The sequence below is a fragment of the Salvelinus fontinalis genome, unplaced genomic scaffold (genome assembly GCF_029448725.1).
Source record: "Salvelinus fontinalis isolate EN_2023a unplaced genomic scaffold, ASM2944872v1 scaffold_0994, whole genome shotgun sequence".
Classification (NCBI taxonomy): domain Eukaryota; kingdom Metazoa; phylum Chordata; class Actinopteri; order Salmoniformes; family Salmonidae; genus Salvelinus; species Salvelinus fontinalis.
The window spans coordinates 20273-47643 of NW_026601203.1; the positions used below are offsets into that span (position 1 = coordinate 20273).

At 44.0% G+C, this 27371-nt stretch overlaps 2 protein-coding genes across 3 annotated transcripts in view; both read right to left on the reverse strand.

Annotated features, from left to right (window-relative positions):
- Positions 1–3690: 3690 nt before the first annotated feature.
- On the reverse strand, positions 3691–6783 carry LOC129848125 (urotensin-2 receptor-like). The gene has a single exon (XM_055915599.1). The coding sequence runs from the start codon at positions 5717–5719 to the stop codon at positions 4628–4630; it is 1092 nt and encodes a 363-aa protein (XP_055771574.1). The 5' UTR covers positions 5720–6783; the 3' UTR covers positions 3691–4627.
- Positions 6784–7043: 260 nt separating this feature from the next.
- The window catches only part of LOC129848124 (arf-GAP with dual PH domain-containing protein 1-like), a 37809-nt gene continuing 17481 nt past the window's right edge, over positions 7044–27371 (reverse strand). For both annotated transcript variants that reach the window (XM_055915597.1, XM_055915598.1), the window contains 3 exons: positions 10149–10220; positions 8548–8779; positions 7044–8341 (listed from right to left, as the gene is read on the reverse strand). In XM_055915597.1, coding sequence (XP_055771572.1) covers positions 8313–8341; positions 8548–8779; positions 10149–10220 — 333 coding nt within the window. In that variant the 3' untranslated portion in view covers positions 7044–8312. The remainder of the gene's footprint in view (positions 8342–8547; positions 8780–10148; positions 10221–27371) is intronic.

Genomic DNA, 27371 nt, shown 5'->3' on the forward strand with positions numbered 1-27371 from the left:
TTCTGCACACACACACACACACACACTTGTGTAGCCTGGGTGTTAACCATGGTCTCCCACCATAAAATAATTGACTGTGAACTCACTAAGTCATTGTACTCACTTATACAGTCTATTGTCACTGTCCTGTCTGTCTGCCTGTTAGTCTGTCTGTCGTTGTCTCCTGCCAGTCTGTCTGCCTCCTGTCTGTCTGCCTGTTAGTCTGTCTGCCTCCTGTCTGTCTCCTGCCTCCAGTCTGTCGCCTTGGTTAACTGGAACATCAGTGGACTGAACTCACACTTGGCCTTCTAGGAATTTTAGTATCTTTTTACTAGTAGTAGTGGTTGATACCAATTCAATGCTAACTCTCTTAACGACAGATGTTAATCAGTGCTGAGTCATGACTAAGGCTGAGCAACAAGCTATCAAGGGTGGCTAGCAGCCTAGCGGTTAGTGCGTATGGCCAGTAACCAAAAAAGTTGCTAGTTCTAATCCCAGAGCTGACAAGGGGAAAAATCTGTTGACGTGGCCGTGAGCAAGGCACTTAACCCTAGTTGCTCCAGGGTTGTCGTTGATCATTGGCTGTGACCTCCCTCTCTGATAGGTGTCTCTCTGAGTGTCTCAGGGGGAGTTGGGTAAAAAAAACATATACAATTCACACATGTGTATAGGACCATCATGTGCAATAGGACAAATATAATTCAGTTAACAGAGGACCAGCTTTTGATTAGATATTGATTGACATAAACTGGACTCAAGTAACTAACTTTCAGTTAAAGTAATTTAGTGAAGAACTGTCAGTCAAGTTTTTCAGACCAAACGGTTCGTATACAGTTGAAGTCGGAAGTTTACATACACCTTAGCCAAATACATTTAAACTCAGTTTTTCACAATTCCTGACATTTAATCAGAGTAAATATTCCCCGTCTTAGGTCAGTTAGGATCACCACGTTATTTTAAGAATGTGAAATGTCAGAATAATAGTAGAGAGAATGATTTATTTCAGCTTTTATTTCTTTTATCACATTCCCAGTGGGTCAAAAGTTACATACACTCAATTAGTATTTGTTAGCACTACCTTTAAATTGTTTAAAACTTGGGTCAAACATTTTGGGTAGCCTTCCACAAGCTTTCCACAATAAGCTGGGTGAATTTTGGCCCATTCCTCCTGGCAGAGCTGGTGTAACTGAGTCAGGTTTGTAGGCCTCCTTGCTCGCACATGCTTTTTCAGTTCTGCCCACAAATTTTCTATAGAATTGAAGTCAGGGCTTTGTGATGGCCACTTCAATACCTTGACTTTGTGGTCCTTAAGCCATTTTGCCACAATTTTGGAAGTATGCTTGGGGTCATTGTCCATTTGGAAGACCCATTTGCGACCAAGCTTTAACTTCCTGACTGATGTCATGAGATGTTGCTTCAATATATCCACATAATTTTCCTTCCTCATGATGTCATTTATTTTGTGAAGTGCACCAGTCCCTCCTGCAGCAAAGCACCCCCACAACATGACGCTGCAGCCCCCGTGCTTCACGGTTGGGATGGTGTTCTTCAGCTTGCAAGCCTTCCCCTTTTTCCTCTAAACAGTTCTATTTTTGTTTCATCAGACCAGAGGACATTTCTCCAAAGAATACGGTCTTTGTCCCCATGGTGGTTTTGGAGCAGTGGCTTCTTCCTTGCTGAGCGGCCTTTCAGGTTATGTCGATACAGGACTTGTTTTACTGTGGATATAGAAACTTTTGTACCTGTTTCCTCCACCTTCTTCACAAGGTCCTTTGCTGTTGTTCTGGGATGGATTTTTGCACTTTTCGCACCACAGTACTTTCATCTCTAGGAGACAGAACGCATCTCTTTCCTGAGCGGTATGACCACTGCGTGGTCCCATGGTGTTTATACTTGCGTACTATTGTTTGTACAGATGAATGTGGTACCTTCGGGCATTTGGAAATTGCTCCCAAGGATGAACCAGACTTGTGGAGGTCTACATTTTTTTTCTGAGGTCTTGTCTGATTTCTTTGATTTTCCCATGATGTCAAGCAATAATGTACTGAGTTTGAAGGTAGGCCTTGAAATACATTCACAGGTACACCTCAAATTGACTCAAATTATGTCAATTAGCCTGTAAGAAGCTTCTAAAGCCATGACATAATTTTCTGGAATTTTCCAAGCTCTTTAAAGGCACAGTCAACTTAGTGTATGTACATTTCTGACCCACTGGAATTTTGATACAGTGAGTTATAAGTGAAATAATCTTTCTGTAAACAATTTTTGGAAAAATTATTTGTGTCCTAACCGAGTAGATGTCCTAACCGACTTGCCAAAACTATAGTTTGTTAACAAGAAATTTGTGGAGTGGTTGAAAGACGAGTCTTAATGACTCCAACCTAAGTGTATGTAAACTTCCGACTTCAACTGTAATCTGTATCCAAGCAGGCCAGTCTGTGTTGTGGTTCTGTAGGTCCTGTTAGTATTAACATCAATCAACTCAAGTTATTCAGACCAAATGGCTCATATAATCTGTGTCCACGCGGGCCAGTCTGTGTTGTGGTTCTGTAGGTCCTGTTAGTCTATTTTGGCAGGATGAATAACGCTAGACATTCCTGAGAGACAATTTACAGGACAACACGAAGAGACCTGCCTCAAGGCTTTGGAATGTTGCATGGTGGGACCACATTTCCTGGTGAGAGGCGGCGGTCTGGAGAGTGTGTGTGGGGGGGGGAGGTAGGGGTAGGTGTGGGATGTAGGGTTAGGTGTGTGTGTGGGGGGTAAAGGAAGAGGGTAGGTGTGGGGTGTAGGGTTAGGTGTGTGTGTGGGGGGGGGGGAAGGTAGGGTTAGGTGTGGGGTGTAGGGTTAGGTGTGTGTGTGGGGGGTAAAGGAAGAGGGTAGGTGTGGGGTGTAGGGTTAGGTGTGTGTGTGGGGGGGAAGGTAGGGTTAGGTGTGGGGTGTAGGGTTAGGTGTGTGTGTGGGGTGGAAGGTAGGTGTAGGTGTGGGGTGTAGGGTTAGGTGTGTGTGTGGGGGGGAAGGTAGGGGTAGGTGTGGGGTTTAGGGTTAGGTGTGTGTGTGGGGGGGAAGGTAGGGGTAGGTTTGGGGGGTAGGAGTGGGTGTTGGGGTGTAGGTGTGTGTGTGTGGGGGGGTATGTGTGGGGGTGTAGGGGTAGGTTTGTGTGTGTGGGGGGGTAGGGGTAGGTGTGGGGGGTAGGAGTGGGTGTTGGGGTGTAGGGGTAGGTGTGTGTGTGTGTGGGGGGGGGGTGTTGGGGGGGATAGGGAAGGTGTGTGTGTGTTGGGGGGTGGAGGTAGGTGTGTGTGTGTGTGTGTGTGTGTGTGTGTGTGTGTGTGTGTGTGTGTGTGTGTGTGTGTGTGTGTGTGTGTGTGTGTGTGTGTGTGTGTGTGCGTGTGTGTGTGTGTGTGTGTGTGTGTGTGTGTGTGTGTGTGTGTGTGTGTGTGGGTCAGTGGGGTCCATCATAGACACACAGAGTGAGGAAACTAGCCACCGACGGGAGACACAGAGTGAATTCTTTACAAATGCTGATAAATGTGATGGCATGATTACCACACATTACACTGTATGTGGAAGTTAACTTACTCTAAACTTTTGCCAGCAGAGGGCAATATTGTAGTCATTTTACCTCTAAATCAATCTGTCAAAACTTTATTAGAACAATCATGTAATTAAAGAATACAAAATGAGAAAAACCAACCAAGAACATTAGCTTGACACATTTTTGGCAATATGACAACAAAGTCGAAGTAAGAAAAAAAAATACTTAGTGACTGGTTAAATGACATTCATGTCAATATGTGACAAGAAATACAGCAGCCTACATGATGAATGCAAATTGGAATCCCCTGGCAAAGTATATGTCAAACAGCTATTGCTGCAAATGTAGGATCTTAATCTGATCACTCTGTTGCAGGACAACTTTCCTGTAATGTGTGAAATTAAACAATTAGAGGTTTGAGGTTTAACAAGGCTTTGAGGTATAAAAAGGTTTCTTAAATTTGTAATTTCCCCTTTGACATTTCAGACTTGATTTTCCCTTACGAACAATCTATCAATCCCTACAAAAAACATCCATTAATTATAATCCACATAATAATTCACTTTTCCTGTTGCTGCAGGATTATTTTCCTGCTGTAGCAAACTGGCACAAATTAAGATCCAACATCTGTATAACTATATACCAATAATATTCAGATTATGTAAAAATACAAAAACTATTGAGTTTAGAGTAAGCCATGTTGTTAGGTCAAGTTTATGCTGCACTAATTACTCAAAAAACGATTTGTTTGTTTTGGGGGCTGCTCTTGCCCCAACAGCTATGAAGAAATGTCCTCATGTCTTCACCAAATCCAAGGTGAAAAGATAAACATGCTGTATCAGAAATGCTTTGGCAATAGTGCTCTTGGTGTCACGTCAGAATAACTCCCCCTCTTTTATAGTTCCTGCATGGATGACCTATCCTCCCCAGGGAAAAAAAGGATTTAAGTCAAATATAATAGTTCCTACTTGTCACGTCAAAAATACTTCCCCCCTCTTCTCCTATATTTCCTGTAGGGGTTCTTCGGCAGCTGACCCCTAGGTCACCTCTACTCTGATTATAGATCCTGTAGGGGTGCTGCGGCTGCCGACCCCCAGGTCACCTCTACTCTGATTATAGATCCTGTAGGGGTGCCCCGGCTGCCGACCCCAGGTCTCCCCTACTTGACCCTGTGCTCTGACCCTTCTGAGCCAGATAGTCCTTATAGTTCCGGGTCAGGAGGGTGTACAACAAAGGGTTAATACAGCTATTCCCATAGGTCAGACACGTTACAAAGAAATTCATGTAACTGTGAGTGGCAGGAGACAGAGCCCTGAGGGACTGCGGGGAAAATAACTGCGCCAACTGCCACCCCCAGAAGGGCAGGAAACACACCCAGTATGCGACAACGATACAAAAAATCATTGTTACTACCTTTTGTTTTAAGCCTCGTCTTCTCGCTGAACGGCTGCTTCCTCCCAAGCTAGCCTGAGCAGTCCAATAGCGACGTGCTAGGCCAGCGTAGAGACCAACAATGACTAAACCGGGTACGAGGACGCTGGTCAGGAACAGGACGGTGAGGTAGACCTTGAAGGCCTCTTGGGTCCACGTCGGGTAACAGATCCGCTTGACGTTCCCGGCCGCGTTCGGCTTCCCTTCCCTCAGCCGTATCATAATCATCATGGGTAGTGTCAGGACAAACGCCGCGAACCAGATGACGGCCGCCACTACCTTCCGTCCCCGCATGCTGGATCGTCGGGCGTCAAACGGCTTCGCCACGGCCCGGTAGCGCTCCAACGACATGGCGACCAGGACGAAGACGCTGGCGTGCATGGTGAGGAGATCGAGACTCAGGAGGACCCGGCAACCGGCCTCGCCGAACAACCAATCGTGAGCAAAGTAGGTGCAGATGACGAATGGGATCGTAGAGAGGTAGAGGAGGTCGGCGAGGGCAAGGTTGAGTATATAGACGTACATAGAGCCGGATCGGCGGAGAGCCGTGGAACGCATGATGAAGAGCGTGTAGATGTTTCCCGCCACCCCCATGGCGAGCATGATTAGGAGGGTAGCGCCGAGGAGAGAGGTCACCCACAACCCCCCACCCCCAGAGCTACCCCCTCCAGAGACACCGCCCGAGCCCCCAGAACCATGCCCAGACTGGGGGGAGATGGAGGTCACGATGGGCATCTGGCTCTGGTTCATCGTTGGGGATATGTTTGAGTTCATAAATAAGGCCAGCACGTCCCTACAATGAAGTGATCGCTTTACTGGGATAAACTGTTACTATTAGTATTCATAAAGATTTAAAGAGTTGCTTATGGATTCCAAACGGATTTTAACGTGCTCCATGTTGGAGTGAATAGAGAACTATTAAGAATTTAAAGCGACTTTCCGCACTGCATAAAATCCAGTGAAAAACAGACAAAACGAAACAAAAACAACAATTGTACTGCATTGAGGGAGCTATCACGTTAGCATTCCACTGCACCTTCTAAACCTGCTGGAAACTGTGTATGTGATCAAATTTGACTTGAAAACACATAAATTGAATCTTTATCTAAATTGAATCTAAATCCAATAGGAAAACAGTCAGTGTGTAGTGATGCTTCCACAGTGGCTTCAGTTCCACTACTACTGTTAACCTGCAGTCTTAAGGTGAACCAGGACATGGCTGACAAGTCCACCTCATCGAGTGTCTCTTATCTCCCGATGTTTTCAAGTCCCCGCTCCAGCTCCTCCAAGCTCCCATGATCCTTCCCGCGGGTACCGGACCAAGCCCAGGCGATACTGTAGAACAGACAGACGCTTCAGTTTCTAGTGTACTTCAACCGCACCGGTGACTTGGGAGTGGAAGTAGCTTGATGTCCTGAGTTGACAGTGTGTTGTGCTTGGTCAGTTTGTGGTGATTCAGAAGCTCTCACTGTATCCAGAGGTTAGTTTGTCTTGTGTTCTCAGCTGGCATGGTGGATGGTCATTGTTGGTACCTCTCAATAGGTCAATGTCGGGGTGTTCCAATAGAGTAACTGGGGCCCCTTCTAGCGTTTAATTCCAGAGCTCTTCATAAGCATTTTGTTGTGTCCGTCTTCTTTGATGTCCTTCAACTGCACTCCTCTACTCTCTTTCCCTCTCTGTCATCTGACCCCTTTCCTTCTTTCTCTTTGTCCCCTTTACCTCTCTCCTGCTCTCTCTCTCCCCCTCACTCTCTCTCTCTCTCTCTCTCTCATATAGGTGTAACCCAGGATGACTCTATGGATTTATGAGCGATTCACCTCAGCCCTGGCCCTGCTCTCTTTAAACACCTGGGTGCAGTTTTAAACACCCCTGGTTTGCTGGCGCTAAAACACACACACACACACACACACACACACACACACAATGCAATTGACACACAAACGCAGGTACGCACACATGCATGTACAAGGACGCATACAACCTAGCATACATAAACACACAGAAACACACACACTGACATATCATTCAATCTCTCTATCTCATACATAAACTCATTAGAAGTCTTTTTCAAATAATTTACATATTTAAAACGAGAGGAGACCAATATATGGATTTATTTAAAAAATGGTGAAACGGATGGTTTGTAGTTCCTCAAACATGATCATTTATAACCAATCTTCTTCTATAATGGAAAACACCATTGACAACACGTATAAAAGCATGACATGGGATGAATGACAAATATGTATCAATCAATGATATATTCTTTGCATGTCTCCTCAGTCTAAATATGTTGTATAATACTTTAAAATAACAGGGTGAAAATATCTTCGGACATACAGGATATGTAGAAAGCCAGACCGGTCATATTCTTGAAACACCACAAGATGGCACTATCAAAAAAAACCACTAACTGTTTATACACAACCCTAAGAGGGTTGAACATTATCCATAGTTATATTCAAATGTATCTTACATATCTCCAAACCAAACTCACCCATCAAAAATGTCAATTTATAAGATATTAATAGGGAACTTTTAAAAGTAAACATTTAAATTCACATTGATCTGAGACATTAAAGTTTATGACTTAGTGTAAGGCACAATGGTTGACCATGATGACAGGTACTGCTGCAGTCTAGTGTGTTTGTACATCTTTCTTTCTGAGGCAAGGACAGCCTAACCTAACTCAAACGTCTTGGTGATCTCCAGGATGGGCAGAGGAGAGGAAGAGGAGAGGAACAGAAGATGGGTAGAGGAGAGGAGGAGAGAGGAGGAATAGAAGACGAGTAGAGGAGAGGAGGAGAGAGGAGGAACAGAAGAGAGGAGGAACAGAAGACGAGTAGAGGAGAGGAGGAGAGAGGAGGAATAGAAGACGGGTAGAGGAGAGGAGGAGAGAGGAGGAACAGAAGAGAGGAAGAACAGAAGACAAGTAGAGGAGAGGAGGAGAGAGGAGGAATAGAAGACAGGTAGAGGAGAGGAGGAGAGAGGAGGATGAGAGGAGGAATAGAAGACGGGTAGAGGAGAGGAGGAACCGAAGATGTGTAGAGGAGAGGAGGAGAGAGGAGGAACAGAAGATGTGTAGAGGAGAGGAGGAGAGAGGAGGAACAGAAGATGTGTAGAGGAGAGGAGGAGAGAGGAGGAACAGAAGATGGGAGAGGAGGAGAGAGGAGGAACAGAAGATGGGAGAGGAGAGGAGGAGAGAGGAGGAGAGAGGAGGAATAGAAGACAGGTAGAGGAGAGGAGGAGAGAGGAGGATGAGAGGAGGAATAGAAGACGGGTAGAGGAGAGGAGGAGAGAGGAGGAACAGAAGATGGGAGAGGAGAGGAGGATGGGAGAAGGAAGGGTCCATCAGGCCACAGGCCCATCAATGTTTGTGTCTGAACATAGCCTCCACTGCAAAACACAAACACGAGGTCAGACGTTAATAAACACTTTATAACCAAACAGTAACCGCAATATATGTTTAAACCCTTTATAAATAGTAAAAAATGGTCCTCTCTTACTGGAGTCCTCCTGAGGGGACATCGGTATGCTTATAAACACACATAGATGTTATTAAACCCTTTATAAACCCTTAATAAGATGTTGTAATCTCTTACTGGAGTACTCCTGAGGGGACATCTGGATGCTGATGACATCATTGAAGTGTTTCAGCCAATCCTGTTGCTCAACTTCCGTCTCGCAGGTAAACAGGAAGCTGCGCTCGGGTGTTACTATGGTGATGCCGTGTTGCCAGGCGCCGTTGCAGTGGGTTCCGGCGGGAAGGCCGGGGCTAGCGCTGTAACCATGGTCCTGGTGCCCTAGGAAAGCCTCACCCTTGGCAAAGGCATCCTGGCAAGGTTGGGGAGGTAGAGGGGGTGAGGTGAGAGTGAGGTAGAGGAGGTGAGGTGAGGTGAGAGTGAGGTAGAGGAGGGGGTGTGAGGTAGAGAGGGTGAGGTGAGAGTGAGGTAGAGGAGGTGAGAGTGAGGTAAGAGACGGAGGGTGAGGTAGAGGGGGTGAGGTGAGAGTGAGGTAGAGTGGGTGAGGTGAGAGTAAGGTAGAGGAGGGAGGGTGAGGTAGAGGGGGTGAGAGTGCAGTAGAGGGGGTGAGGTGAGTGTGAGGTAGAGGGGGTAGGGTGAGGTAGACAGGGTGAGGCAGAGGGGGTGAGGATGAGGTAGAGGGGGTGAGGTGGGGTGAGGGTGAGAGCCTTAAGATCCCTGGTCAAAAGTAGTGCACTATAAAGGGAATAGGGGGCCATTTAGGATGGAGAAGAAGTCTTCAATCTCTTTATTTCCATAACGGCTCCACACCTCACCAAGGCCTGTCTATAGCTCTCTGTAACAGCCCTAGTGTGAACCCTTGATGAAGGTAGCTTAGCTGTCCAAACGATGCTTTATTCAACGTATTGCATATGAGCCTTAAGTGTGAGGCTCCCCTTTTCTCTTCTAAAGTGGACTAGTGAGCTATTTGATCTGGCCAGGTCTGGCCCTCCCTAGCGCTCCCCAGTGCTTTCCACTTTCCATTGTTGTGTGTGATGATTCAAACCAGGCTAGCACGCTAAGTAGAGCCCGACATCACCCTCATACCAACCCTACACAATCTCCATAGTGTTACATCTAGACGATATTAGTTTAGGTGTTGATGTGAGGTGAGTTGAGAGAGGGTGCTAGTGAGTTCTCTGCCTCTTTGGAGTTGTGGTTTGGGGTGTGCGCGCGCGTGTGCGTGTGCGTGTGTGTGTGTGTGTGTGTGTGTGTGTGTGTGTGTGTGTGTGTGTGCGTGTCTTACTAGTAGTTTCTGTGTGCAACTGTGCACAGTCTTTGGAGTCATGTTTGATGTGTGTGTGTGTGTGTGTGTGTGTGTGTGTGTGTGTGTGTGTGTGTGTGTGTGTGTGTGTGTGTGTGTGTGTGTGTGTGTGAGAGTGTGGTTTGATGGTCTTCTGATAGAAGTATCAGATTACTGTCTAGCGAGTCTCCTCTACATAGCAGCTCTTTGTTAAAACTAACAGAGAACATGTTGTACTAACCTGATACAGCAAGAGGAAACTTCATCCGTCATTATGAAGTCAAACCTTTTGATATCAATCAGATTCATATAAAACATGAGGTCCTCTCTAGTAACTGGACTATAAGAGCCTACCTGGGAGAAGTGTGTGTGTGTGTGTGCGTGTGCGTGCGCGTGTGTGCGTGCGTTCGTGCGTGCGTGTGTGTGAAACCAGTCTTACCAGGGGATCTTTGTAGTACATGAGACGTCTGTGGTCTAGGGTGAACCAACGCTTCTTAAACCCTTCTGTATGCTGCAGAGAGAGAGAGAGACAGAAAGTCAGTATATGTCTGCTCCTCCCCCACTGAGAGATTGTTGTTCTCTGTTTGGCATCAAGGACACACAGCAGGTATATAGATGGATATTCTACCACATAGCAACTGCAGAAGGATAAGACACCACCAGGACTTCTAATGGCAACTACAGAAGGATAAGACACCACCAGGACTTCTAAGGGCAACTACAGAAGGATAAGACACCACCAGGACCTCTAATGGCAACTACAGAAGGATAAGACACCATCAGGACCCCACATAGCAAATACAGAAGGATAAGACACCTCCAGGACTTCTAAGGGCAACTACAGAAGGATAAGACACCACCAGGACCTCTAATGGCAACTACAGAAGGATAAGACACCATCAGGACCCCACATAGCAAATACAGAAGGATAAGACACCTCCAGGACTTCTAATGGCAACTACAGAAGGATAAGACACCACCAGGACTTCTAATGGCAAATACAGAAGGATAAGACACCATCAGGACTTCTAATGGCAACTACAGAAGGATAAGACACCATCAGGGCCCCTCATAACAAATACAGAAGGATAAGACACCACCAGGACTTCTAATGGCAACTACAGAAGGATAAGACACCATCAGGACCCCTCATAGCAAATACAGAGGGATAAGACACCACCAGGACCTCTAATGGCAACTACAGAATGATAAGACACCACCAGGACCCCACATAGCAAGTACAGAAAGATAAGACACCACCAGGACTTCTAATGGCAACTACAGAAGGATAAGACACCACCAGGACCTCTAATGGCAACTACAGAATGATAAGACACCACCACGACCCCACATAGCAAATACAGAAGGATACGACACCACCAGGACTAAATGTATATTTTTAATATTTAAAATGTATATATTTTCTTGTCATTTAGCAGATACTCTTATCCAGAGCGACTTACAGGAGCAATTACAGTTACGTGTCTGTCACGTTCCTGACCTTATTTTTCCTTTGTTTAACTTTGTTTAGTTGGTCAGGACGTGAGCTGGGTGGGTAGTCTATGTTTTGTGTTTCTATGTTGGGGTTAATGTGTTGCCTGATATGGTTCTCAATTAGAGGCAGGTGTTTGACGTTTCCTCTGATTGAGAACCATATTAAGGTAGGGTGTTCTCACTGTTTGTTTGTGGTTGGTTGTCTTCCGTGTTTGTGTTCTTCACCACACGGGACTGTATCGTTTGTTCTTTTCGCTTGGTTAGTCTATCCTGTTCGTGCATTCTTCGTGTTTGTGTAGTTCGTTTGTTCAGGTCTGTTGACTTCGTTTATTGTTTTGTTATCTATTCAAGTGTTCTTCGTGTTTCGTCTTGTGTTTAATAAATTCATTATGTCAACATTTCAAGCTGCGCTTTGGTCCAATCCCTACTCCTCCTCTTCAGACGAAGATGAGGAGAACGATCGTTACAGTGTCTTGCTCAAGGGCACATCAGTAGATTTTTCAGCAAGTCGGGCTTGGGGATTTGAACCAACAACATTTTGATTACTAGCCCAACGCTCTAAACGCTAGGCTATCTGCTGCACCAGGACCTCATATAGCAACAATAGAGGGACCAAGGCCCAAATCCACAAAGCATCTCAGAGCAAAGCATCCCTGCTATTCATTATGATTTAGAATGCAAAACTGATCTTAGAACAGCACTCCTACTCTGAGACACTTTGTGGACACTCCTACTCTGAGACACTTTGTGGATACTCCTACTCTGAGACACTTTGTGGAAACTCCTACTCTGAGACACTTTGTGGACACTCCTACTCTGAGACACTTGTGGATACTCCTACTCTGAGACACTTTGTGGACACTCCTACTCTGAAACACTTTGTGGACAGTCCAACTCTGAGACACTTTGTGGATTCTCCTACTCTGAGACTTTGTGGACACCTCTACTCTGAGACACTTTGTGGACACTCCTACTCTGAGACACTCTGTGGGCACTCCTACTCTGAGACACTTTGTGGACAATCCTAATCTGAGACACTTTGTGGACACTCCTACTCTGAGACACTTTGTGGACACTCCTACTCTGAGACACTGTGGATACTCCTACTCTGAGACACTTTGTGGACACTCCTACTCTGAGACACTTTGTGGACACCTCTACTCTGAGACACTTTGTGGACACTCCTACTCTGAGACACTGTGGGCACTCCTACTCTGAGACACTTTGTGGACAATCCTACTCTGAGACACTTTGTGGACACTCCTACTCTGAGACACTTTGTGGACACTCCTACTCTGAGACACTTTGTGGACACTCCTACTCTGAGACACTTTGTGGACACTCCTACTCTGAGACACTTTGTGGATACTCCTACTCTGAGACACTTTGTGGACACTCCTACTCTGAGATACTTTGTGGACACTCCTACTCTGAGATACTTTGTGGACACTCCTACTCTGAGACACTTTGTGGATACTCCTACTCTGAGACACTTTGTGGACACTCCTACTCTGAGATACTTTGTGGACACTCCTAATCTGAGATACTTTGTGGATACTCCTACTCTGAGACACTTTGTGGATACTCCTACTCTGAGACACTTTGTGGACACTCCTACTCTGAGACACTTTGTGGACACTCCTAATCTAAGATACTTTGTGGACACTCCTAATCTGAGATACTTTGTGGACACTCCTAATCTGAGATACTTTGTGGACACTCCTAATCTGAGATACTTTGTGGACACTCCTACTCTGAGACACTTTGTGGATACTCCTACTCTGAGACACTTTGTGGACACTCCTAATCTGAGATACTTTGTGGACACTCCTAATCTGAGATACTTTGTGGACACTCCTAATCTGAGATACTTTGTGGACACTCCTAATCTGAGATACTTTGTGGACACTCCTACTCTGAGACACTTTGTGGATACTCCTACTCTGAGACACTTTGTGGATACTCCTACTCTGAGACACTTTGTGGAAACTCCTACTCTGAGACACTTTGTGGACACTCCTACTCTGAGACACTTGTGGATACTCCTACTCTGAGACACTTTGTGGACACTCCTACTCTGAAACACTTTGTGGACAGTCCAACTCTGAGACACTTTGTGGATTCTCCTACTCTGAGACTTTGTGGACACCTCTACTCTGAGACACTTTGTGGACACTCCTACTCTGAGACACTCTGTGGGCACTCCTACTCTGAGACACTTTGTGGACAATCCTACTCTGAGACACTTTGTGGACACTCCTACTCTGAGACACTATGTGGACACTCCTACTCTGAGACACTGTGGATACTCCTACTCTGAGACACTTTGTGGACACTCCTACTCTGAGACACTTTGTGGACACTCCTAATCTGAGATACTTTGTGGACACTCCTACTCTGAGACACTCTGTGGGCACTCCTACTCTGAGACACTTTGTGGACAATCCTACTCTGAGACACTTTGTGGATTCTCCTACTCTGAGACTTTGTGGACACCTCTACTCTGAGACACTTTGTGGACACTCCTACTCTGAGACACTCTGTGGGCACTCCTACTCTGAGACACTTTGTGGACAATCCTACTCTGAGACACTTTGTGGACACTCCTACTCTGAGACACTTTGTGGACACTCCTACTCTGAGACACTTTGTGGACACTCCTACGCTGAGACACTTTGTGGACACTCCTACTCTGAGACACTTTGTGGATACTCCTACTCTGAGACACTTTGTGGACACTCCTACTCTGAGATACTTTGTGGACACTCCTACTCTGAGATACTTTGTGGACACTCCTACTCTGAGACACTTTGTGGATACTCCTACTCTGAGACACTTTGTGGACACTCCTACTCTGAGACACTTTGTGGACACTCCTAATCTGAGATACTTTGTGGACACTCCTAATCTGAGATACTTTGTGGATACTCCTACTCTGAGACACTTTGTGGATACTCCTACTCTGAGACACTTTGTGGACACTCCTACTCTGAGACACTTTGTGGACACTCCTAATCTGAGATACTTTGTGGACACTCCTAATCTGAGATACTTTGTGGACACTCCTAATCTGAGATACTTTGTGGACACTCCTAATCTGAGACACTTTGTGGATACTCCTACTCTGAGACACTTTGTGGATACTCCTACTCTGAGACACTTTGTGGACACTCCTAATCTGAGATACTTTGTGGACACTCCTAATCTGAGATACTTTGTGGACACTCCTAATCTGAGATACTTTGTGGACACTCCTAATCTGAGATACTTTGTGGACACTCCTACTCTGAGACACTTTGTGGATACTCCTACTCTGAGACACTTTGTGGATACTCCTACTCTGAGACACTTTGTGGACACTCCTAATCTGAGATACTTTGTGGACACTCCTAATCTGAGATACTTTGTGGACACTCCTAATCTGAGATACTTTGTGGATACATGCCCCAGATCAGTCACAACAGATAACATAATCTGCGTTCTTATTGGTTCAGGTGGTCTTTCCTGATACTTTTCCACCTACTGAATACGACCCAGGAGTTTTTCTTCTGGTCCCAGGGACAAGACACATCACAGAGCAGCCACTTTGATCTCCTTTGAGCCAGTCATGCTTCAAATAATGACTGACAAATTGTCCTCTTTAAATGTTGTAATATCCTTATGTCAAGAGTGTGTATAAAAGTGTTCCTGATTAATTTAGGGAGTGTCTCTTTCTCTTTACAAATGTGTGGGGAAATGGGTTCTATTGTAGAATGAGTCAAACGCAGCAGGTTAGAAAACGCTTTGGTAACCTGACAGTGACAGATTAAACACATTGTGTGTGTCTCTGTGTGTGTGTGTGTGTGCGCATGTGTGTATGCATGTGTGTGCACGTGTGTATCTCTCCCTAAGTGATTAAGTTTATCAGTGTACCAGCCCTTTATTCCCTCTAGTCCCTGGCAGGCCTCTCCACACAATGATAAACACAGTGTGTCTGTGTGTGTGTGTGTGTGTGTGTGTGTGTGTATCTCTCCCTAAGTGATTAAGTTTATCAGTGTACCAGCCCTTTATTCCCTCTAGTCCCTGGGAGGCCTCGCCAAACAGTGATTCAGCTGTCAATCAAACAGAGTCGATGGAGACATTTTGAAATTGAGAAATAGAGCAACCGACAGGTTAGTTTGACTCTGAATATCTCCATGTTACTTAGTCTTAGTTTAACTCTGAGTATCTCCATGTTACTTAGTCTTAGTTTAACTCTATATATCTCCATGTTACTTAGTCTTAGTTTAACTCTATATATCTCCATGTTACTTAGTCTTAGTTTAACTCTATATATCTCCATGTTACTTAGTCTTAGTTTAACTCTATATATCTCCATGTTACTTAGTCTTAGTTTAACTCTGAATATCTCCATGTTACTTAGTTTAACTCTGAATATCTCCATGATACTTAGTCTTAGTTTAACTCTGAATATCTCCATGTTACTTAGTCTTAGTTTAACTCTGAATATCTCCATGTTACTTAGTCTTAGTTTAACTCTATATATCTCCATGTTACTTAGTCTTAGTTTAACTCTGAATATCTCCATGTTACTTAGTCTTAGTTTAACTCTATATATCTCCATGTTACTTAGTCTTAGTTTAACTCTATATATCTCCATGTTACTTAGTCTTAGTTTAACTCTATATATCTCCATGTTACGTAGTCTTAGTTTAACTCTATATATCTCCATGTTACTTAGTCTTAGTTTAACTCTGAATATCTCCATGTTACTTAGACTTAGTTTAACTCTATATATCTCCATGTTACTTAGTCTTAGTTTAACTCTATATATCTCCATGTTACTTAGTCTTAGTTTAACTCTGAATATCTCCATGTTACTTAGTCTTAGTTTAACTCGGAATATCTCCATGTTACTTAGCCTTAGTTTAACTCTGAATATCTCCATGTTACTTAGTCTTAGTTTAACTCTGAATATCTCCATGTCACTTAGTCTTAGTTTAACTCTATATATCTCCATGTTACTTAGTCTTAGTTTAACTCTGAAAATACCACCAGGAACGTGGTCTCTCTCTGCAGTTACATTTGTACCACTCTCAAACACAACTGGACCTGCACTTGATGACATACATCCAACATCTCAAACTACTGAATGCCTTTTTTTCTGTGTGGAAAGACTCACTTCGTTGTATTGACAATGGTGCTGGCTCCACCAAGTCCTCACGCATTGTGCAACTCAGATATATTGTTATGCTTTTATTGTTGATCTCTGCTAATGTTCAACCAAACCCTGGGCCGGTAGATACCATGCAATCTCGACTGACTCCCTATGATTTAAAAACAGAGCAGGTTTTGGCCTCTTGCATGTTAATGTCAGAAGTCCATTTCCAAAAATAGACATGATTAGAATATGGGCCAAAACGACAAATGAAGACATAATGGTTTTATCAGAAACTTGGTTAAAGGAATTTGTGTCAAATAACTTGATTTCTATTGATGGGTACAGTTTTTTTTAGAATGGATCGGATGAGTAAAGGAGGAGGGGTTACAATTTATGTTAAATCTGAGTTTAACACCTCTGAAATTCTCTCGATTACCAAAACCAAACATTTTGAATTGCTTGTGGTTAAAGTGAACATATATAAGGACTCCCACATCACTGTAGTCGGCTTCTACAGACTGCCCTCGGCTGCTACAGACCGCCCTCGGCTGCTACAGACCGCCCTCGGCTGCTACAGGCCTTCCTCGGCTTCTACAGACCGCCCTCGGCTGCTACAGGCCTTCCTCGGCTGCTACAGACCGCCCTCGGCTGCTACAGACCGCCCTCGGCTGCTACAGACCGCCCTCGGCTGCTACAGACCGCCCTCGGCTGCTACAGACCGCCCTCGGCTTCTACAGACCGCCCTCGGCTGCAACAGACCGCCCTCGGCTGCAACAGACCGCCCTCGGCTTCTACAGACCGCCCTCGGCTTCTACAGACCGCCCTCGGCTGCTACAGACTGCCCTCGGCTGCTACAGACCGCCCTCGGCTGCTACAGACCGCCCTCGGCTTCTACAGACCGCCCTCGGCTTCTACAGACCGCCCTCGGCTGCTACAGACTGCCCTCGGCTTCTACAGACCGCCCTCGGCTGCTACAGACCGCCCTCGGCTGCTACAGACCGCCCTCGGCTGCTACCGACCGCCCTCGGCATCGGGAGACGCACTTAACTCTCTTTCTGATGTCCTGCACAAGTTAAATGACTCTGAATTCATTATTTTAGGAGATTTGAACTGGGACTTACTGACATCTGTATCAGACTCTTTTAAAACTTCTTGTCAATATAGGGGGTGCTGTTTCGCATTAGCATAATTTGCTCTACAGATTAAACTGCCTAGTACTCAATTCTTGCTCGTACAATATGCATATTATTATTATTATTGGATAGAAAACACTCTCTAGTTTCTATAGCCGTTGGAATTTTGTCTCTGAGTGAAACAGAACTCCTTCTACAGCACTTTTCATGACAGGGAGTCAGATTTCAGACATCTTGGCCCCTGATCTGGGGTCGGTTTAAAGGTCCCTGTAAATGCTATGGAGAAACAGACACTGCTTACGTCTTCCCCTGGGTGTCAGTACGTGGTGACGCTTTGAATGGAGTCGATTGCCCAATCAGGGCCTGTATAAAACAGCATATACCGGAAGTAGCTTCCTTTTGCTGCCTGCGCCTGACGCACGAAGGACGTCGGACTCGCCTCCTTCCAACCTGTTGTTTAGCCAGTAATCTTTCTCCGGTCATGTTTTTACTCGTTATAGGTGTTAAAAACATCATAAGGTAGTTAATTTAAACCGTTTTATAGCAATTTATATCCGTTTAGTGCGATTTTGAGGCATTTCTTTCTGAGACACTTTGAACCGCTGGGCACGTTTCCAGTTCATGCCGAACGTTAGTGGGCATTTCCACATGGCAAGAGGACAGCTTTCGACCAAAAGACGATTAGACCCAAGAAAGGATTCATTGCCCAAGAATCTGATGGAAGAACAGCTCATAGTAAGAACAATTTATGATGATAAATCGTGTTTCTGTCAAAAAATGTTAAACGCTATTGCCGCCATTTTGTTTGGTATAGCTTCGCTTGGCGCAACCTGTATTGAAAAGTAAGGATAATTTAAAAAATGTAATTCAGCGATTGTATTAAGAATTAAATTGTCTATCAATCGCTGTCCACCCTGTACTTTTTAGTCAAGTTTATGAGTATTTATGTATAAGACTAGATCACTGTCTAATATGGCGCACGACATTTTCTGACCAGCTGGGCTACTTTTCTCATTGTCTAACCATGATTTTGGTGGCTAAATATGCACATTTTCGAACAAACTCTATATGTATGTTGTAATATGATGTTACAGGAGTGTCATCTGAAGAATTCTGAGAAGGTTAGTGAAAAAATTAATACATTTTGGTGGTGATAATGCTGTCGCTCTTTTTGCCGTGAATCAATGCTGGGGTAATGTTTGCACATGTGCTATGGTAATATAACAATTTATTGTGTTTTCGCTGTAAGACACTTAGAAAATCTGAAATATTGTCTGGATTCACAGGATCTGTGTCTTTCAATTAGTGTACGCTGTGTATTTTTACGAAATGTTTTATGATTAGTAATTAGGTAATACACGTTGCTCTATGTATTTTTTCTAGTCGAGTTGTGATGGTGGGTGCAATTGTAAACTATGATTTATACCTGAAATATGCACATTTTTCTAACAAAACCTATCCTATACCATAAATATGTTATCAGACTGTCATCTGATGAGGTTTTTTCTTGGTTAGTGGCTATCAATATCTTTATTTGGCCGAATTGGTGATAGCTACTGGTGTTGAGAAAAAATGGTGGACAAAGAAAAATGGTGTCTTTTGCTAACAGTGGTTAGCTAATAGATTTACATATTTTGTCTTCCCTGTAAAACATTTTAAAAATCTGAAATGGTGGCTTTATTCACAAGATCTGTATCTTTCATTAGGTGTCTTGGACTTGTGATTTAATGATATTTAGATGCTACTATTTAATTGTGACGCTATGCTAGCGATGCTAATCAGTGTGGGTGGGGTGGGGGGTGCTCCCGGATCCGGGGTTGAGAGGCGTGAAAAGTTAAAGAACTGTGTGACTCTCTGAATCTCGCTCAATGAATGTGCCTACAAGACCGAATCCCAGGGCACCTAACAAATCAGTGCCATTGGGCATTATTCTAACGAATCCCCTCACAAAGACACATGGACTGGGATATTCTGTAATGATGTCAGGGATCACTGTGCATATTGCTTGTGTTAGAAATACAAACATGACCCAAGCCAAACCGTTATATTTAAAAACAACAACATTTGAAACAGTTTGATGAGCAAGTGTTCTTACATGATCTGTACCATAATATTGACAGAGTAAGTCTGATTCCTGATGCTGACACTGCCTGGTACTATTTGTATATGAAATATGTGATAAGCATGCCCCTGTGGAGAAATGTAGAATCAGTGGAAGGGACAATCCCTGGTTTGCAGATAACTTGGCAGAATTCATTAGAAATAGAAATGTCTCTTGGGCTCAAGCTAGACAAACAAATACTCCTGTTGACTGGGCCTCCTTCAGAGAGCTAAGAAACACATGCACAGGACTGATCAGGAAGTCCACATCAGATGACTATTTAAATGCAGTCACAGAGAACCTAAGTTCTGGAAGCTAATCAAATCAGTGTCAGGCTCTAATCATTAGAATCACCAGAGGATCCATTAGAGTCTAATGGATCCTCTGGCCTTCCTGACCATTTAATGATGGATTCTAATGAAGTGAAGGATAAAGCTGATATTGTAGGGGTTTTTAACAAGCTCTTCATATCTGCTGGTTCAGTTGTTGATAATGGTGGGTCCCAGGCCTCTAATGTAAGCTCTGTTACAGTCAACTATGATATAGGCCCTCATGTGAACCATTTTAACGTTGAGCCTGTTTCTTATGCAAAGCACTAAAGGCTATAGACACTAAAAAGTCTGCAGGTCCAGACAACCTGGACCCTTACCTCTTAAAGATAGCAGCTGGTATTATTACTGAACCTGTGGCTCACATTTTCAACTTGAGTCTCTTGACTAATCGCATACCCAGCATTTGGAAATCAGTTTATGTCCTCCCACTGCTAAAGGGTGGCGTCCCTCAGATGCTAAAAACTATGGTCCTGTCTCCAAACTCCCTATCCTGGCCAAAGTCTATGAATCCCTTTTTTATTTCTTACCTTTATTTAACTAGGCAAGTCAGTTAAGAACAAATTCCTATTTTCAATGACGGCCTAGGAACGGTGGGTTAACTGCCTTGTACAGGGGCTTACGTAACGACATGTTTTAACAGACAGTTAAAAAACGTCTTCATTGAAAAGAACAAACTGAGCGGGGTTCAGTCTGGCTTTAGATCGGGGCACAGCACCACAACTGCAGCTGTGGCAGTCGCAAACTACATCATTAATGGACTTTATAAAAAGCAACATTGTGCTGCTCTGTTTGTGGATTTATCAAAGGAGTTTGATTCTGTTGACCACGAATTGTTGCTAGCTAGACTCAGAAACATTGGTCTCAGTGCAGTGCAGTGTAGTGCAGGTCTCAGTACATTGGTTTAGGAACTATTTTTCTGACAGAACACAATGTGTATATACTGACAATCACAAGTCTAGCTTTCTAGAGATTAATAGAGGTGTGCCCCAGGGTTCCATTTTAGCTCCTGTGTTGTTCTCAATATGTATTAATGATTTGGGAAATGGGATGCAACCAGCAAAGTTACATCTATATGCAGATGATACAGTCATATATTCATGTGCTCCTTCTCTGGTTCAGGCTGTTGAAGAGCTCCAGACTGCTTTTCAGTCACTGCAGGCCTCCCTTTATGGTCTCAAACTTGAATGTACAAACAACTAAATGCATGACCTTTACCAGAGCTAGAACTCTAGTCTACAATCCATGCTTCATCCAGATATGTTAGTGCCACTGAATGAATTTAAAATATTGATGGGAGACTCTGTTACGGAGGAGTGTAAATGTTTTTTTTTAGGCCGGATCATGTTGTATTGTATTGTTGTATGTTTTAATTATGTAATGTATTGATTGTTGCTGCCTTCTTGGCCAGGTCTTCCTTGAAAAAGAGACTCTGGGTCTGAGACTCTGACTCTGAGACTCTGGTATTTATCCAGGCTTTTCCTGGTTAAATAAAGGTTAAATAAAAATATCTCCATGTTACTCAAAGACAAACTAAGACTAAGTATCTCCGTGTTATTTAATGAAACCAGATAGAAAGACAATACAGAGAGTCAGGTCGAATGTAACAGTAGATTGAAATACAACGGGAGAAACTAATATAATTAATTGGAGGTGGATTGCATGGTTTAAGGGTGTGGAGGAATGTCTTGTTAACAAGGTCCTTGAACTTGACTGCTAAAGAATCACCCATTTACAGGACAGTGTGTGTTTTTGGTTTTACTATCCTTGTGGGGACCAGAAGTCTTTGAACTACTCATTTACAGGACAGTGTGTGTTTTTGGTTTTACTATCCTTGTGGGGATGAAAAAACAAGAAAACCCGGACCAGCGGGGACATTTCACCGGTCCCCACAAGGAAAAAGGCTATGTTAGGCTTAGGGGTTAGATTTAGGGTTACAATTAGGGGTTAGGTTTAGGGTTACAATTAGGGGTTAGATTTAGGGTTACAATTAGGGGTTAGATTTAGGGTTACAATTAGGGGTTAGATTTAGGGTTACAATTAGGGGTTAGATTTAGGGTTACAATTAGGGGTTAGATTTAGGGTTACAATTAGGGGTTAGATTTAGGGTTACAATTAGGGGTTAGATTTAGGGTTACAATTAGGGGTTAGATTTAGGGTTACAATTAGGGGTTAGATTTAGGGTTACAATTAGGGGTTAGATTTAGGGTTACAATTAGGGGTTAGATTTAGGGTTACAATTAGGGGTTAGGTTAAGGGTTACAATTAGGGGTTAGGTTTAGGGTTACAATTAGGGGTTAGATTTAGGGTTACATTTAGGGGTTAGGTTTAGGGTTACAATTAGGGGTTAGATTTAGGGTTACATTTAGGGTTAGAATTAGGGGTTAGATTTAGGGTTACATTTAGGGTTAGAATTAGGGGTTAGGTTTTAAACATTTTAGTACGGATCCTGCAACGCATTGGCATCAGTTGCTGGGACTGCTACTCTCTGTCCAGTGATCCTGCACACCAAGGCCGGGTCTGAGGAGCTATTTGGAGTAGCAGTTAACCTAGCTGCTAGCTAGCTGCCTATCAAGCTAGCGGGAAGTCTTGAGGGCCTGAATGCAGCCTGCGACGCAGTTAGCCATTGTGGTTGGGACCGCGGATTTTCCCGGGTTTGTGGCTGTCTAGATCCCTGCTGTTTGTTGTGTTCAATCTTCCCTGTGACCTGCCCTGTCTGGAACTGTGAGGAGTAACAGTAACAGTAACCTACATTGCTGGCTAACATGACAAAGACCAAAGCTGGCGGGGGTACCGTTAACAAACAAAAATACTTCTCCAAGCAGTTGTTACAACAACAAGAAACTAGCTTCAAGTGTTGTGTCCAAATACTGGTGGAGTCAACTAATAAAATAACGGACCACCTGACCAGAGAGGTCCAGGACCTGAAAACAGTTTGCAGTTCTCCCAGGGTCAGCTCGATGAGTTTAAACAGGAGAACAGCAAGATGACAGCAAGTCATTGAGAGAGGACATCAGTTCTGTGTGTGAATCCATGATAACAACGACATATAAATCAGACTACCTCAAGGGACAATCAAGGCGGAACAACATGGATGTGGACGGAATTTCAGAATATCCACATTAGACCTGGACAGTGTCTGAGGACAAAGTGAGGGAAATGAACTCTGAGAAACTGAAGATTGAGGTGGAGCGCGCCCACAGGACTGGAAAACCCACCACCGGCCCAGGTGACAGGCCCAGGCCGATAGGGGTCAAGTCCCTGAGGTTCAAGGACATGGTCGCTGTTCTGGAAAGAGCCAAGAACTAGAGAGGAACATATATTTTCCTCAACTAGGACTATGCTGAAGCTGTGCGCCAGAAGGGGAACTTGAACTGATCCCAGCCATGAAAGCTGCCAGAGCGAATATAGATATTTCTTACATCCGCTATGACAGGCTCATTATCCACCCTCCCTATGACAGGCTCATTATCCACCCTCCCTATGACAGGCTCATTATCCACCCTCCCTATGACAGGCTCATTGTCCACCCTCCCTATGACAGGCTCATTATCCATCCTCCCTATGACAGGCTCATTATCCACCCTCCCTATGATAGGCTCATTATCCACGCTCCTATGACAGGCTCATTATCCACCCTCCCTATGACAGGCTCATTATCCACGCTCCTATGACAGGCTCATTATCCACCCTCCCTATGACAGGCTCATTATCCACCCTCCCTATGACAGGCTCATTATCCACCCTCCCTATGACAGGCTCATTATCCACCCTCCCTATGACAGGCTCATTATCCACCCTCCCTATGACAGGCTCATTATCCACCCTCCCTATGACAGGCTCATTATCCACCCTCCCTATGACAGGCTCATTATCCACCCTCCCTATGACAGGCTCATTATCCACCCTCCCTATGACAGGCTCATTATCCACTCTCCCTATGACAGGCTCATTATCCACCCTCCCTATGACAGGCTCATTATCCACCCTCCCTATGACAGGCTTGTTGTCCACCCTCCCTATGACAGGCTCATTATCCACCCTCCCTATGACAGGCTCATTATCCACGCTCCCTATGACAGGCTCATTATCCACCCTCCCTATGACAGGCTCATTATCCACTCTCCCTATGACAGGCTCATTATCCACGCTCCCTATGACAGGCTCATTATCCACTCTCCCTATGACAGGCTCATTATCCACCCTCCCTATGACAGGCTCATTGTCCACCCTCCCTATGACAGGCTCATTATCCACGCTCCCTATGACAGGCTCATTATCCACCCTCCCTATGACAGGCTCATTATCCACCCTCCCTATGACAGGCTCATTATCCACCCTCCCTATGACAGGCTCATTATCCACCCTTCCTATGAGAGGCTCATTATTCACCCTCCCTATGACAGGCTCATTATCCACCCTCCCTATGACAGGCTCATTATCCACCCTCCCTATGACAGGCTCATTATCCACCCTCCCTATGACAGGCTCATTATCCACTCTCCCTATGACAGGCTCATTATTCACCCTCCCTATGACAGGCTCATTATCCACCCTCCCTATGACAGGCTCATTATCCACCCTCCCTATGACAGGCTCATTATCCACCCTCCCTATGACAGGCTCATTATCCACCCTCCCTATGACAGGCTCATTATCCACCCTCCCTATGACAGGCTCATTATCCACCCTCCCTATGACAGGCTCATTATCCACCCTCCCTATGACAGGCTCATTATCCACCCTCCCTATGACAGGCTCATTATCCACCCTCCCTATGACAGGCTCATTATTCACCCTCCCTATGACAGACTCGTTGTCCACCCTCCCTCCCAGAAGCCTGGAAGGGATGAGAGAGCCAGGCCTATGGGTTCGTAGCTCCAAACCTGCAGCACACACACACACACACACACACACACACACACACACACACACACACACACACACACACACACACACACACACACACACACACACACACACACACACACACACACACACACACACACACACACACACACACACTCACACTTAAACACCAACTGATTAATGGACTGCTGAATGGATATATTTTTATCTTGCTTTGTTTGTTCTTTTCAATATTATGTCTGTCTCTGATAAGATACCCAAGAAAGGGCTGAAAATAGCCCATATTAATATATGTAGCCTTAGAAATAAGGTTCATGAAATCAATAACTTGCTAATATCAGATAACGTTCATATATTAGCCATTTCTGAGACTCACTTAGATAATTAATTTGATGATACAGCAGTAGCAATACAAGGATATAACATCTATAGAAGATACATGAATGCTTATGGGGGAGGTGTTGCTGTATATATTCAGAGCCATATCGCTGTAATGCTTAGAGAAGATCTTATGTCAAGTGTTATTGAAGTGTTGTGGTTGCAGGTTCACTTGGCACATCTAAAGCCTTTTCTTTTGGGGTGTTGCTGTAGGCCACCAAGTGCTACCAGTCAGTATCTAAATAATATGTGTGAAATGCTTGATAGTGTATGTGATGTAAACAGAGAGGTCTACTTCCTTGGGGACCTGAATATTGACTGGTTTTCTTCAAGCTGTCCGCTCAAGAGGAAGCTTCTTACTGTAACCAGTGCCTGTAATCTGGCTCAGGTTATTAATCAACCTACCAGGGTGTTTGCAAACACTACAGGAACAAATAGCGTATAAGAGTTCATACAGAAGATTTTGCTGGGACTCTTATGTGGACGATGTTAAAAATATTTGTTTGTATGATGTGATTAATAAGAGGATCTAGATGCTGCACTTGATGAATTTATGAAATTGCTTCTTCCAATTTTTGATAAACATGCACCTGTTAAGAAACTGACTGTTGGAACTGTTGAGGCTCCATGGATTGATGAGGAATTGAAAAAGTGTATGGTTGAAAGAGATGGGGCAAAAGGAGTGGCTAATAAATCTGGCTACACATCTGATTGGCTGACTTGCTGCAAATTGATAAATCATGTGACTAAACTCAACAACAAAAAAGAAGAAACTGTATTATGAAGCCAAGATCAATTATATAAAGAATGAAGGAAAACAACTTGAGTAAATTAAATTATGGGCAGAAAGACAAATTCCGCTCCATCTTTTATCAAGTCAGATGGCTTATTCATCACAAAACCATTTGATGTTGGCAATTATTTTAATGATTACTTAATTGGCAAAGTGGGCAAACTTAGGCAGGAAATTACAACAACGAACAGTGAACCATCGTACTCATGCATAAAAAAACTAATAATGAAAGAAAAGCATTGCAAGTTTTAATTTTGTAAACTTAGTGTGGGAGAGGTGGACAAATGATTGTTAATTATTGTTAACCTCCTGGCATTGACAACTTAGATGGGAAGCTACTGAGGATGGTAGCTGACTCTATAGCCACTCCTATCTGTCATATCTTTAATCTGAGCATAGAGGAAAGTCTTTGTCCTCAGGCCTGGAGGGAAGCCAAAGTAATTCCGCTACCCAAGAGTGGTAAAACAGCCTTTACTGGTTCTAACAGCAGATCTATAAGCTTGCTGCCAGCTCTTAGTAAACTGTTGGAAAAAATTGTGTTTGACCAAATACAACGCTATTTCTCTGTAAACAAATGGACAACAGACTTTCAGCATGCTTATAGAGCAGGGCACTCAACATGTACTGCACCGACACAAATGACTGATGATTGGTTGAAATACATTGATAATAAGAAGATTGTGGGAGCTGTACAGTTAGATTTCAGTGCAGCATTTGTGTCACGCCCTGGCCTTAGTTATCTTTGTTTTCTTTATTATTTTAGTTAGGTCAGGGTGTGACATGGGGGATGTAGGTGTTTTTGTCATGTCTAGGGTTTTTTTATGTTTATGGGGCGTTGTCTAGTCTAGGTGTTTGTATGTCTATGGCTGCCTAGATTGGTTCTCAATTAGAGGCAGCTGTTTATCATTGTCTCTGATTGGGAACCATATTTAGGCAGCCATATTCATTGGGTATGTCGTGGGTGATTGTCTATGTGTAAGTTGCCTGTGTCTGCACTTGTCATTATATAGCTTCACGTTCGTTTGTTGTTTTTGTAAGTCTGTTTAAGTATTCTTCGTTTCGTTATAATAAATAGAAGAATGTATTTATATCACGCTGCGCCTTGGTCCTCCTCTCTTCCTCCAAACGACGAACGTGACAATTTGATGTTGACCATAACCTGTTGTTGAGAAAACGTATGTGTTATGGCTTTACAACCTCTGCCATATCGTGGATTCAGAGCTATCTATCTAATAGAACTCAAAGGGTTTTCTTTAATGGAAGCTTCTCTAATGTCAATCATGTAAAGTGAGGTGTACCGCAGGGCAGCTCTCTAGGCCCTCTACTCTTTTCTATTTTTAGCAATGACCTGCCACTGGCATTAAAAAAAAGCATGTGTGTCCATGTATGCTGATGATTCAACCATATACGCATCAGCAACCACAG

What these genes read in the sequence shown, in the direction of transcription:
- LOC129848125 (XM_055915599.1), bottom strand. Translation starts at nt 5,719, where the DNA reads ATGAACTCAAACATATCCCCAACGATGAACCAGAGCCAGATGCCCATC.